We start from the raw sequence: 15,531 nt of genomic DNA on the forward strand, positions 1-15,531 counted from the left end.
CGCCAAACGGGCGTCAAAAACGTGCTGGCGCAAATGCGCCAGCGTGCCTGCGCCTTTAAGAGGCGCGCCGCGCGCGCCCTAGATTCCAAGATGGCGCCAGTGCCGGCTCGAGAACCATGCGGTGGGCGACCCCGCCGCATAGGTAAGTTTCTTAAAAGGCAGTTCCATGGGCAAAAGCCCGAATGAGAGCTTTCCAAGCAAAAATTTTGGGAACATGGAACCAAAAGGTGTCAGGTTTACAAAAAACCATGAGAGGCTGAGAAAGTTGTTACAGTGGTGGTGTCAACCATGCAATCTGAACAAGGGGAAGATATTTCTTCCAACAGAACCTGTTGTGATAACGACAGGTGCATCGCTCCAGGGTTGGGTGGCACATCTGAGAAAGCATACTGCTCAAGGGCTATGGTTTACGAGGATGAGGTCAGCATCATCGAATTGCAGAGAGCTGAAAGCAGTATGGAAGGTGCTGAAAGTCTTCAAGCACAAAATTTGTTCCGAAATCCAGATTCAGTCTGACAACATATCAGTGGTGGCATATATCAATCACCAAACTGGCAAGATTGTGTTCCAAGATCATGTTTTGGACTCAGAACAAATGATAACATATCATAGCGATTCACATAACAGTAGTGGACAATCAGTGGGCGAACCAACTCAGCAGGCAGAAGATAGTGCCGGGAGATTGGTCTTTGAACCAGAAGATCTTTCAAAAGATAGTCAAACTATTGGGACAACCTCAGATTGATTTGATGGCCACCAGAATGAATCACAAGTGCAGGAAATTCTGTTCTATTTACCACAAGGATAGACCGACATTTCTGGATGCTTTCTCCATAACTTGGGAATTTCATCTAGCATATGTATTTCCTCCAGTGCCCATGATCCAGAAAGTAATCAAGAAGGTGAAGCAGGATCAAGCAAAGGTAATAGCCATTATACTGAGTTGGCCCAGGAGATCATGGTACCCGGAACTCTTACATCTATCCAGGGGCAAGTACTGGAGTCTACCGCTGCGGAAAGATTTGATAACTCAGAAGGGGATGGAATTTCTGGACTTGGAGAGACTAAAATTGACAGTATGTATGTTGAACGCGCAGCATTGGTAGATCAAGGGTTGTCTAAGAAAGTGGTTGAAACTCTACTTCGATCTAGGAAGAAGTCAACATCTTCTGCATATGAAAGAATCTGGAAAGTGTATGATAAGTGGTTTTCCCAGAAAGGGTTATTGTCACTTCATAAGGGAATTGCTCAGATCTTACAGTTCTTGCAAGATGGATTTGACAAAGGATTGCAGCCAAACACTTTGAGTGTAGGTGTCAGCAATATCTGCTCATTTGAACACAAGGTTATCCTTGGAACCGATGGTGAGAACATTTTTAACAGCCACTTAACGACTGAGACCAAGAGTGAAATCATTTGTTTCTCCGTGGGATCTTAATTTTGTCCTTAATAGATTGTGTAAATCTCCCTTTTGTGTAAATCTCCCTTTGAACCGGTTCAAAGGGAGATTTACACAATCTATTAAGGACAAAATTAAGATCCCACGGAGAAACAAATGATTTCACTCTTGGTCTCAGTCGTTAAGTGGCTGTTAAAAATGTTCTCACCATCGGTTCCAAGGATAACCTTGTGTTCAAATGAGAAATTCCATTGAAGATGCTGACTCTTAAAGCGTTTTTTTTTACAGCAATAACATCAGCAAGGAGAATAGGAGACATACAGGCATTGGGAGCCTCTGAACCATATATAGTTTTCTTCTCAGACAAAGTATGTTTGAGGACTTTACCATTTTTCATACCGAAGGTACCAACATTGTGGTGTACAGATGAAGTTATAAATCTACCAATATTTTTTCCAGGGGATTCTGAGAGGTTACGTCACAGTCTTCTCACTATGCGAGAGATGTTCTTCATAGGATGACAGATCAGGATATCTCTAATCCTCTAAACGGTGTCGGACTGGCCCACCGGGATACCAGGAAAACTCCTGGTGGGCCAAGGTGTCAGTGGGCCCTCATGCTGCTAAACTTTTGGCCTATTTCATGGCCTTTCCCTATTCTATGAGAACAAAGAGGCTAAATAGATGTAATACTAGATTATAGTATGTAAAGAAAACAAACTAGCAGAATAGAGGTTGATTGAGGAGATAAAGAATATTAGTACTGAGAGTCGGCCCCTGGTCTAAGGTTTTATGGTGGGCCTCTGGTGTCCCAGTCCGACACTGCCTCTAAACCATATATGGAAAGGAGTCAACACCTTACACTCCACATCTTACATTTATAAACTTATCAGGGCAACTCCAGACCCATCAATAAATGACACCCCCTTTGGGAAATGGTCAGACACCACATCAACTATCACTACACCTGACGTTATTAAACTTCACTCTCACTCTATGAAAATAATACCATCCAATCAATACCAGATTATGGCCTTACAATTGTTGCATCAATCATATCTGACCCCTCTAAGGAGATTTAAAATGGACATATTGCCCACTTCAACATGCTTAAGATGCTCAGAAACGGAAGCCTCACTGCTACATTGCATATGGTCTTGTCCAATCATTAACACATTTTGGCTAGAAATATACAAATATTGGCAGTCATTGACCAAGCAAGCATTTGAACCAAACATAGAGTGGGCTATATTTAGCAAAATTAAAGGGACACAGAGTATCCAAAGCCAACATTCGCAGAAAGACTAGCAGCAGCAACAAGAAAAGCCATATTGTAAGAATTTCTTTCTACTATCCCACAATCTATGAACCTAGTTAAGAATAAACTGCATTTTTTGATTCATATGGACTGGTTGGAAGCATCTTTAAATAAAGTTACTGATTTTTAAGTTAATTATTTTGTTTGTCCTTGTTGTTATTGATTGTCCCGCACTTATCCTACTCAGGTGTGATGCATATGCGTATGAAAATGTAAACACCACCACTTCACTCTAAGATCTTGGATTTCACCAAATACCATGTATTTTACATTTGCTTATGTAATGTATACTGAAAAATGAAACTTAAAGATCTTTATATAAATCAATATTTTATTGAAAACTTACATGTATACAACATTTAATAACATGAATGAATCATTGCAAAAGTGAAACCGTTTATGTCTTTGTGTTGGAATTCAACTAAAAAAACAAATTGGAAAAAAAAATAATTTCCATGGAACAGAATGCTAACAATGCTTTTATGGATGTAGTTTATTATAGGACAACATCACTTAAAATAGACCTCGCATTAGTAAAGTATGGACACTCCTGTCTTAGAGAGAGAGGCCTCTGTTTTGCCACAGATCTTGGTGAGATGGACTATAAGGAGGCAGAAAGGAAGTTTTCGAATAAAGTCCTACAGATATCAAGTTGCTCTTGTCTCCGATCTTCTAGTTTGACTTCTGGTCTCCTCGTCTACTTGTCCGGACCTATTACCTGCCTTTCAAACTTGTTCAGCCATCTACATACCAGACCATTGCCTTTGATATGGACTTGCTTTTTTAGTCTGCCCTCATTAGATAATTTTTTGTGAATGACTGTTAAACAAGTCATAGTACTTTATTAGCCCCATCTGCGTTAGTTATGTTCAGAATAATAGCAGTATGTTTAAAATTATGAATAAATCTCCAAATTCTTCCCATAGGTTTTATTTCCATCCAGGCAAATGAATTGGGAACACTGCACATTCTATTCTGAATCAAAACATGAAGAAAATCGATTTCTTCTTTCCCAACTCATTGTATCAAGTGAACCATGTTTCAAGCTGTTGCTTTCCTTGAGTTGAGTTGTATAAGCAGTGTTTTTGTGCTGCACATCTGTGTTGCATGGACTCCACCAACTGTCTTCATGCAGGAGTCCGATTTTTATGGACAGATAGGTCTAATACAGTCTTTGGAGGGGGGGGGGGTGTTTGCCTAGATGATATGTTAAAAATCACTTTAAAAATCACCAGAAATCTTGTCTTTCTACATGCAGGATTTGTGCCAAAGTCAGTTATTTTGTTTGTGTCTGAATCAGTTATCTGAGTGAGCTTTAATACATCTGCAAGGAAATGGAGCCTTCCTAAAAATATATGAGATCTGTCAATCAAAACCTAGCACCCAACTCCCCTGCAAGAAGACAGAATGAAGAGTGGCAGATGCCGACAGTGGGATAGTGAAGAGTAACTCGGTTATTTCAGAAATGGTACAGCATTTTTTATTGTTTACATTTAGAAAGCACCCTATTTCTGTTGGCTGACGCTTATAATAACAAAAGTTCCCCATTAATAGTGGTTGGTTTGGGAACAGAAGACTTGTATAATTTTGTACTAGAAAACTATGGAAAGATGCTGCAGCAGACAGATCCAAGTATTGCCTGGAACTTCCAGTCCTCCTCTGTTTCTGGGTTTATGTAACGCACTTGTTTATTTTAGATGAAATTAAAAACTGGAAGTATCATACACTCTGCATTATAGGTCAAGCAAATGACTATATCAATTACTATATCAACGACAATCTCTGCCTTTTATGGTAAAACAGAATGATCTTAAATAAATCCGTTTTATATGGAATGGCAAAAAAGCCAGGGATTCGTATTATGTTACAAGTGTAGCAGCCGGCATCATATGGAGGTTTTCATTTTCCCCATATCATTACATTACACAATACTCTGGACATAGACACCTGCTTTGTTACACCTTGGAATCTAATAACCATTCTGCATTTGTCCCCCCAGACTAGAAAATAACCCCTTAATCTTGTCTATATGGAAAGCATGACTCTACCATCTTCACTTCACACCATTCATTTTACATTTTTGCACAACAAAGAATTTCACACAACAAAGTAATTCCAACATGATGCTAGAGTTGGAACCCTACTGCATTCCATATGGTACTCTGTAGTTGGGATTGTTAGGTGTAAAGCAGCAGACATGAGAGTTAAAATAAACTATAGCTTCTCCTCCTGATTGCGATTGAAGATCTTTAGAACACGAGTTTTATGTTTCAACATGCTTTTATTACATTCCTTTCTGGTGGGAAAACCTATAGCATGTGATCTTCATCAGAGCCCTATTCACTTGCTGGTTCTTTAGGCTGTAGATAAAAGGGTTGAGGAGAGGGTTGAGTATTGAGTATAACACAGAGAGTGGCCGCACTTCTGACATAGATCCTGGTGAAGAAGGACAGATGTAGGTAAAAAAGATTGCTACAGAAGTCCTACAGAAGTCAGGTGAGAGGAGCAGGTAGAGAAGGCTTGGTACCTTCCAGAGGAGGAACGAGTATTTAATATGGTTTTAAGGATGTGACAATATGATAACACAACAAAGATGAAAGGACCCACTGCCACAAAAGAGCCTTCAGTCAGTACAACAATATTGTAGCCAGCGGTGTTGGAGCAGGAAAGTGCTAACAATGGAGGTTGGTCACAGAAATGCTCATTGATCTTATTTGACCCACAGTAATCCAGAGAGGAGATGATGGATGTATGAAGGACAGAATGCGAGGAACTTAGTATCCAGGCGGTGCCTATTAGACACAAGCAAGCCCTCCTGTTTATTATGCATATGTAACGTAGGGGGTTGCTGATGGCTATGATACGATCATATGCCATAATGGCCAAAACAAACCATTCCATGACTGCTGTCCAGATAAAGAAGAAGAGTTGGGTCATGCAACCTTCAAATGAAATGCTTTTGTTGTCCATAAGAAGATGGGCCAACATGAGAGGAGCCGTTACAGAGCTGAAGCAAATGTCAACAAAGGAAAGGTTACCCAGGAAGAAGTACATGGGGGTTTGGAGCTCCCTGTCAGTTACAATTAAGGAGATGATCAAAGAGTTGCCAGAAAGTGTTACCAGATACACTGTACAAAACACAGCAAAGAGGGGACATTGTTGTCTAGGGTTCTGAGTCAGACCCAACAGGATGAAGTCACTGACAGATGAGATATTCCATAAAGTTTCCATAGAGTTTGTTCTTGACCAAAGAGAGGGATATTTTCTGCACCAAATGGCAATTGTTCAGGTTTGCTTCTGATGCAAAGAGGGATATTCTCTGCGCATCAGACTGAATGAATATGTTTCCTTTCTTCATTGCACTTCCAGTACTTGGGCCCCACAATGGAGGGCTTAGCTCACAGACTTGGCATTTCCGTTGAGAAACAACATGGAGTTTGGTCCAGGAGCTCTGAGCTGCTGTATATACCACAGTCTCCCTGTCACTAAGGGCCAATCTCTAATCCCTGTGAGCTCTCAGAGAGAGGAGCATCAGTAATGAGTCCAAGGGACTGCTCTATCACAGGGGAATACAAAAGGCTGTTGTCTATATGATGTTCTAATGCAGTTTGAAGGTTTATCTTATGGAAATGAGGAACTTCCTAAATATTATAAATAAAAACTGTATTACTATTCCTCAAATAATCAAGTTAATCTTCAGATTCCTCCTCTCCATGATCTCTATCTCTTTATTGTGTCTTCAAGCAGGAGCCAAAGTCAGTATTTCATTTACATTATTTGGGGGGGGGGCTCTCTTTGCCTGGATGATTTATTTAAGGCTGAAGATGGGATTGTTTCAACTAAAATACTTATTCTGTGGAGCTAACGCTTTTGAATGATTGACTCCTGCACTAATCATGTCCATGTAGAGAGACAGGATTTGATTCAGAGTTGGTTATTTGAAAGGAGTTCCATTATGCATCCACTAGGCAAAAGGAACACCCCAGAAATGATTTCCTTTGCATCCTGTGCAGCAGCAGCACCATGAGATTTATTTCGCCCCTTTAAAAGGATAGGACAGTTAACACATAAAATTTGCATAATCCCATAAATAGCCTCTTAGTAACTCCACCCTTATTGTTTTTTTCTGTCCTATCGGACAAAGGATAGGATAAGGACCAGACGGGTTGTTGGACTGTAAGAGTCTGTACAAGAATACCCGTGCTATGATTGGATTCATCTAAATGGAGCAAATAGGAAGACAACCACAGAAAAAGATACAAGGAAAATTCCCCCCTCTGGTATTACCTTACAGAGGTTAGGTACAATTGGCCCATATTTCCGGTAAAAGCTGGTGAGTCATCGTGTACCGAGTTTAGAGACGCAGGCGCAATTACGCCAGCGCGCATGGAAGACGCACGGCGAATCAGAGCACGCAGAAGGCGTGTGTAAGGCCAATCACGGAAGTGAGGGAGGAGAATGACGCAGAGGCGTCCTGCGTCTCCCTAAGCACGTTTTGGCGCCAAAAAGACAAGTATTTAAAGGTAAAAGATGGCAGTGCTTGGCCCTTGTGTTTGCAAGCTGCTGCAATCATCTACATTCTGCCATAAGGAAATTGAGGACGCCTTAAGGTAAAACAAGCCTGGTTTTTAGTTCTATTGGCTATACTTCAGCATTCCATTAGGTTTTATTTTTTTATTTTTTTCTATTATTTCAGATGTCAAGTCCATCAGAGAGTCAAGGGGCTCGGAAAAGAGCTAGAAAAAGTAGACATATTATATGTAGGGAATGTGAGATTCCCCTGCCCGATGATTACCAGAGGGGGTGTTGTGCAGACTGTCTACAGAAGGATTCCCAAAATGAACAACTTTCAGGATCTGCAATAACATTGATTAAAGATCTAATTAAAGAATCTTGGATGGAATTGGAGCAACAGAGTGGTGTTCTTAAGAAAAAATTACCCCATCAGGACTCAGATACAGGCCCTGAGGGGGAACTGGTAGTCCTGGATGAAGTTGGGTCTTCTTCCTCAGAGGAGGAGGAAGTGGAGTTGGCCCTTTTCCAGACTGAAAAGGTAATAAAATTGATTAAGGCGGTGAGATCTGATATTGATTCTGCTGAAGGAACAAGCCAATCTAAGGACCCAGAGGGGGACCTCAGAAGCTGTTCTAGGATAAAAGCATTTCCTATGCATCCACTCATGAAGGATTTAATGAAGTTGGAATGGAAGAATCCAGAGAAAGCTCCATTATTAAATAAGAGATTTAAACTCTTATATCCTCTTGAGAAGGATGAAATACAGGAATGGGAAGCACCCCCTAAAGTAGATGTGGCTGTGGCATGCTTCTAAAAGAGGACAGTTATTCCGGTGGAGGATGGCTCGAGCCTGAAGGATGCAATGGACCGCAAAACTGAGACATCCTTGAGAAGAATGTACTCAGCAGCGGCTGCACAGTGTAAACCAACGATTGCAGCTACATTTGTAGCCAGATCCTTGAGAAACTGGATTCTCCAACTAGAAGAAGACGTAGAAGCTAAGGTACCTAGGGAAAACCTGGCAAAATCCTTACAGAACATCAAGTTAGCATCAGATTTTCTATGTGATGCGTCAATTCAAAATTTAAGATTGTCAGCAAGAATTATGGGACTATCAAAACAGCCCGCAGAGCAATTTGGCTGAAACCTTGGGAAGTGGATGTCTCATCCAAAAATAATCTATGTAACATGGAGTTTGAACCAGGTCATCTTTTTGGAAAACAACTAGATGAATTAATGGAAAAACTCTCAAATGCCAAGGGAAAAAACCTGCCACAGAATAGAACAAGAGACCGAGGGAGGGGCGCTTTTTTTCATAGGCGCAAAAGATCCCCTCCTAGATACAGACAGAGGTCTGGTAATAGGTCACAGGCAGGCAACGAAGACAGATTTAGAGGTTCAAAAACAAGAGGCCAAGGCAACAAGCCCTTCAGAGGCAGAGGGCCTTACCAGTCATTCAAGTCTTCAGATGCATGACGCCAGGCTAAGGGTGGGAGGAAGATTACATCTTTTTTTGCATCAATGGGAAAACAAAATACAAGATCCTTGAGTCCTTCAAATAATTCGAGAAGGTCTAAGGTTAGAATTTCAACATTGTCCCAAGCCAAGGTTTCTTCTCACCCCTCACAGACAAAATTCAAAGAAACAATCAATGATACAAGAAATAATTCAAGAATTTCTCCAAGACAAGGTCTTGGAAAAAGTCCTGCAAGAAGAAATTCATTTAGGAATTTATTCAATAATTTTTTTGGTACCAAAACAAGATGGAAGCGTTAGAATGGTAGTAGATCTAAGACATCTTAATACTTTCATAAAAAGAAAACCTTTTGGTATGGAGTCAATAAAATCGGTGATAGGTCTACTAGAACAAGGAGATTATATGGCTACCTTGGACTTAAAAGAAGCCTACCTGCATATTCCAATTTATCAACCTCATTGGAAATATCTGAGAATAGCAGTTCCCATACAGGGAAAAATATGGCACCTTCAATTCACAGCCCTCCCCTTCAGGATCTCATCTGCCCCAGGGCATTTACAAAGATTGTGGCTTCAGTAATGGCGGTTTTGAGGTCCCAGGGCATTGGTATAGTCCCATATCTGGACGACTGGTGGCTCAAGGCAGTCTCCGAATCCCTTCTGAAGAAACATCTAGACAAGACCCTGGAGTTGCTACAATCACTAGGATGGATTGTGAACACCCAGAAATCCTCCTTAATTCCCAAGAGAAGGATTCAATTTTTGGGATTCATAATAGACTCGGGAAAGATGTCGCTCAGCATTTCTCAAGAAAAGAGGATGAGGCTGCTCAAGCAAGTAGACAGTTTGAGGAGACCAGATCCAGTCTCAGTCAGGAGAGCCATGAAAGTTTTAGGCTTGATGGCATCATCAATAGAGGCAATTCCTTGGGCAAGACTACATATGAGGCCATTACAACAAGAAGTCCTACAGAGATGGGACAGGAAAATCAACTCACTAGACAACACCTGGATTCTTTCAAAGGAGACAAGGTCTCAACTCAGGTGGTGGTCCCACAGAACCAGATTGAATCAAGGACAATCTCTTCTCCAGAAAAAAACATGTGTAGTGACCATGGATGCTTCCAACAAAGGTTGGGGAGCTCACCTGGACAGCCTATCAGTTCAAGGCAGATGGTCATTAATGGAGAGAACTCTATCATCAAATTTCAGAGAATTGAGGGCAGTAGGGTTGGCCCTACACAGTTTTCAGGATCATATTGTGGGGAAATCCGTAAAGGTCCAGACAGACAATGCTACGGTTGTCTCATATATAAATCGCCTTGGGGGGACCAGGTCCCCCTTGCTACTAAAAGAAGCCATGAACATTCTTCATTGGGCTGAAACTTTTCTGTATCAGATTTCAGCAATTCACATAAATGGAGTGAACGACATTTGGGCAGATCGATTAAGCAGGGATTTGACTCTGCCGGGAGAATGGTCTCTGAAACCACAGGTGTTTTGTTGGATTGTGAACAGATTCGGATGTCCTCAAATAGACCTGATGGCATCAAGGAAGAATACCAAACTTCCAAGATTCCACTCACTTTTCAAACAGGACACTCCAGAAACACTGGATGCAATGTCTGTAGTTTGAAACTACAAACTTGCATACATCTTTCCCCCCTTCCCAATGGTGAGCAGAGTCCTCAGGAAGATAAGGGAAGACCAAGCAAGAGTCATAGCAATCATCCCTTATTGGCCAAAGAGAACATGGTTTTCCCAACTCATTCAGATGAGTCACGGGGACTACTGGATTCTTCCACAGGTCAAGGACCTACTGTCTCAAGGTCATTTCCTCTACAGAGAAGTAGGAAGACTTCGCCTGACGGCCTGGAACTTGAAGGGCCCGTATTGAAGCAATTGGGTCTCTCACAGAGAGTGATTGAAACTATGCTTCATTCCAGAAAGCCTTCTACCAATAGAACATATGGTAGAGTACAAAAGACATTTAAATCTTGGTGTACAGATCATGGAATTGACCCTTCATTACCCCCAATTCAAGGTGTACTAGACTTCCTTCAACAAGGTTTTGATAAAGGGCTGAAACCAGGAACCCTAGGAGCTCATGTGTCAGCTATTTCAGCTTTCGCAGGTGTATCCTTCTCAAAGGATCCCTTAGTGATACGTTTCATGAAAGCTCTGAATAAACTTCGACCTCCATTCAGTGATCCGGTCCCTAGCTGGGATTTGAACCTGGTGTTAAATGGGTTATGTAACCCTCCATTTGAGCCCTTAGAACAAATGGACATTAAGATCTTGTCAATGAAGGTAACTTTTCTCTTAGCAATCACCTCGGCAAGAAGAGTTTCTGAGCTAGGGGCATTATCTATAGAGGAACCATACTTACTGTTCCTAAAAGACAGAGTTATGTTAAGAACAGTTCCTTCCTTCCAACCAAAAGTTGCTTCAGAGGTCAACATTAATCAGGAAATTATTCTACCTTCCTTTTTTCCAAACCCTTCAACTGAAGAGGAAAAAAGACTTCATTCTCTAGACGTTGCAAGAATTCTGAAGTGGTATTTATCAAAAACAGAAAGCTTCAGGAAAACACAGAGTCTATTTATTTCCTTTTCTGGAAGAACAAAAGGATGTCAAGCTTCAAAATTCACAATTGCCAGGTGGATACGCGACACTATAGAACTGTGCTATAAATCAGCAGGTTCTTTACCTCCAGCATTTGTCAAGGCGCATTCTACCAGAGCCATGGCTACTTCTTGGGCTGAAAGGGCACAAGTTTCAGCAGGCCAAATTTGCAAGGCAGCTACTTGGAGCAGCTTACATACTTTTGCAAACGCATTATCGACTTGGCATCTGGGCTTCTCAAGAGGCAGAATTTGGCAGAAAGGTCTCTTAAATTACTTACTATATCGCATAATGCTGCTGCTGCGCAGGATGCAAAGGAAAATCGAAATTTGTACTTACCGTAATTTCTCTTTCCTTTGGATCCAAGCAGCAGCACAAAGAACCCTCCCTAATAAACATGTTTTTGCAGTATTGGTGTTACTTGATTATTACAATAAGGGTGGAGTTACTAAGAGGCTATTTATGGGATTATGCAAATTTTATGTGTTAACTGTCCTATCCTTTTAAAGGGGCAGAATAAATCTCATGGTGCTGCTGCTGCTTGGATCCAAAGGAAAGAGAAATTACGGTAAGTACTAATTTCGATTGTGTTTGTAAATGACCCATTCCAGTTTATGAGGGGGTTTACATAGAACAATGTTGCTATATTGTGGGCTGCGTTGCTGGACCCTATATGTGCCTTCAGGTCTCAAACCCTACCAATTCAGCCACTGTGATCAGTAGACTTTGGCTGGTTTTAGCTAGATGCAAACAGTGAACGGCTGCACCTATCCCTCTGAAGGGTTTGGAGCACACTGATGTCTGTACTCTGTATGTAACCATTTAACCCCATTGAAATAGTAAAGAGAATAGTTCCCTCATACTCATTCCAGTCCAGTTACCCATGGCAAGTTAGAAAAGGAATGTATACAGTAGATCTGATTTTCTACAGATTCTTCAGCATTGAGAATGAAGGGAGAGATGTGAATTTATAATAAACAGTGATACTAATATGGCCATACTGTACAGTGTAAGTGCCACAGCAAAAGGAGCATATAAAAACAAAAAAAACCTTTGTTTTTTGAGAAAAATAACCAACTGAACTGAAAATACTCAACGTTTCAGTCCTATAACGGGAACTTCATAAGGAGTTGGAAACAAGTAGCAAAGATTTGGTACTTGCTGCAGGGTGAATGGGAAGGAGGATGGGGCAGTTTCTCAGGGTTTGAGAAAAATAACCAAAAAAGTTTATTTAGAGACTAACTGAAAATACTTAAGCAAGCTCTCCTGTTTATTATGCATAAATAACGTAGGGGGTTTCTGATGGCTATGAGACAATCGTATGCCATGATGGCCAAAACAACCACTCCATTACTGCTGTCCAGATAAAGAAGAAGAGTTGGGTCATGCAACCTTCAAATTAAATGCTTTTGTTGTCCAACATGAGAGGAGCCATTACAGAGCTGAAGCAAATGTCAAATAGGAAAGGTTGCCCAGGCAGAAGTACATTGGTGTTTGTACTTCTTCTGTACAGTGTATGTACTCAAGTGCCACAGCAATAGAAGCATATAAAAACAAACAAAACCATTGCACTTTTAGGGTTTGAGAAAAATAATCAAAAAAGTTTATTTAGACACTAACTGAAAATACTTAACGTTTCAGTCCTATAACAGGAACTTCATTAGGAGTTGGAAACAAGTAGCAAAGATTTGGTACTTGCTGCAGGGTGAATGGGAAGGAGGATGGGGTACTTGCTGCAGGGTGAATGGGAAGGAGGATGGGGTACTTGCTGCAGGGTCAATTGGAAGGAGAATGGGGTACTTGCTGTAGGGTCGATTGGAAGGAGGATGGGGTACTTGCAGAATGGTAAAGGAGGGTGGGGTGCTTGCTGCAGGGTGAATGGGAAGGAGGATGGGGTACTTGCTGCAGGGCCAATGGGAAGGAGAATGGGGTACTTGCAGCAGGGTCAATGGCAAGGAAGAGGGGGTACTTGCTGCAGGGTCAATTGGAAGGAGAATGGGGTACTTGCTGTAGGGTCAATTGGAAGGAGGATGAGGTACTTGCAGAAGGGTCAATGGGAAGGAGGGTGGGGTGCTTGCTGCAGGGTGAATGGAAAGGAGGTTGGGGTACTTGCTGCAGGGTGAATGGCAAGGAGGATGGGGTACTTGGTGCAGGGTCAATGGGATGGAGGATGCGGGACTTGCTGCAGGGTGAATGGGAAGGAGGATGAATACAATAACAATTACTGGATATTTGAAATAAAACATCACAAAAAAACATAAACATCAGAGGAATTACTGAGAAGGTCAATTTTATAACCCAATGAAGGCCAGTTTGCAGGGTGGATGAAACCATAAGAACAATGGTAATATAGAACAATGGTGGCAGCAGGACATGGCCAAACAGAATATTTAGGAAGAAGTTTATCTATGGATGCTGACCATGACTGCACAATGGGAACAGAGCAAAAACCACGAGGGCTGTTGTCCTTCCATCCCTGAGGTTCTGCTCCCTGTGACCAGTGGTTCAACTAACAAAACATTTATCACTGAGATTCTGATTCTAAAGTTCAAAGTCACAGTACTTCTGTTGGATGTTTCAGATGAGGTATCATAGTGATCAGTCTCTTTAAAGAGAAGCCTCATTGAGATACTGACATCAGAAAATAACCTTTTTTATTATCTATCATATAAATTGTCTTTGAATGCTATTTAAAATCTTGCCATTTAATTATTTACCTGATGCTTTTACGTTACCTTTCTTACTACCCTGTTCCTCTATGAGGGGGCTGCCATATTTGTGCAGCAATAGTCTGTTAGCATTAGATAATCTGACTGACAGGTTAAGAAGGGACAGTCAGGTTGGCAAAACAGTCAGGTTTAGGAACTTCAAGTGACAATTACTTACAAAAGCAGAACTATCAACATGGCCTATAGGTAACTTTTAATGTAGATTAATATTTTGAAAAGAAATGTTTTAGTGTCAGTATCACTTTAAAACTGTCTCTTTATTTGTGCCTAGATTAGAAAGGACACCAATGGAGTACGAGCACACCAAAAGAATGACAGGAGCAGCATTTTACTTCCTTCTCCCAACAGCATTTTTCAGAGCCTGTTTAACTTCTCGATTTCTAAGACTGTAAATGATGGGGTTCAGCATGGGGGTCATGACTGTGTACAGAACGGCCACCACTTTGACATCTTTGTTCATGGCGTAAGTAGAAGTAGGCCAGATGTAGCTAAAGATCCCACTGCCATAATACAGAGCCACCACGGTAAAGTGTGAGGCACAGGTGGAGAAGGTTTTGTAGCGGCCATGGCTGGAGGTGATTCTTGTTATGGCCAAGATAATATGTCCGTATGTCACAAGGATAAAAGTCAGAGGCCCCATTCCTGCCACCGCCACAACCAGCAGGAAAATGGTCTCGCTGACCCGTGTGTCTGAGCAAGAAAGCTTAAACAGGGGGGTGACATCACAGAAGAAATGGTCCACCACATTGGGGCCACAGAAATCTAGGTGGGAGATTGAGAAAGCTTGGACCAGAGAGTTCACAAGGCCACATGCCCAACAAACCACCACTAATCTGCATCTCAACGACTGGCTCATTATTAGACAATAGTTGAGCGGGAAACAGATTGCCACATATCGGTCATAAGCCATTACTGCCAAGAGGTAACATTCTGCCACCACGAAGAATTGAAAGAAGGACAACTGAGTGACGCAACCATGAAAGGACATGGACCTCTGAGCAGTAACCAGGATGAAAAGCAGCTTGGGCACCGTGACAGAGGAGAAGATGATATCAATGACCGACAGGTTGGCCAAGAAGAAGTACATTGGCGTGCGGAGCCTCCGATCATATGAGATCACGCTCAGAATGACCAGGTTGCCCCCCAGGGTGATAAGATAGATGCAGAGGAAGAGGAGGAAGAGGAAAATGTGGGGTCCTGCCACATCAGAAAGCCCAACCACTAAGAACACAGAGACAGCCGACTGGTTCTCCTGCTTAAATGGGGCCATAGGGGCATGTGTAGCCTGCAGGGCCAAAATACATCAAGGGGTTACGGCTCTATTTCATAGATATAACAGGACGAATATCATTACACTATGGGGTACAGAACATTAAGCCCCAGTATAGAAAATGTCAAATAGGTTCTGCCTACTTCGTGTAACATGTACTGAGCTAGAATTAGGCACCTGGACTGGCAGCTCTGTACCTAC

General features: G+C 41.7%; 1 protein-coding gene across 1 annotated transcript; it reads right to left on the reverse strand.

Moving 5' to 3' along the window:
• Nucleotides 1-14,341: 14,341 nt before the first annotated feature.
• On the reverse strand, nt 14,342-15,330 carry LOC108700635 (olfactory receptor 5A2). Its single transcript, XM_018233822.2, has one exon. It carries the CDS (start codon nt 15,328-15,330, stop codon nt 14,389-14,391), a length of 942 nt encoding a protein of 313 aa, XP_018089311.1. The 3' UTR covers nt 14,342-14,388.
• Between the last annotated feature and the right edge of the window lie 201 nt (nt 15,331-15,531).

This window comes from Xenopus laevis, chromosome 8S, assembly GCF_017654675.1.
Source record: "Xenopus laevis strain J_2021 chromosome 8S, Xenopus_laevis_v10.1, whole genome shotgun sequence".
Classification (NCBI taxonomy): Eukaryota; Metazoa; Chordata; class Amphibia; order Anura; family Pipidae; genus Xenopus; species Xenopus laevis.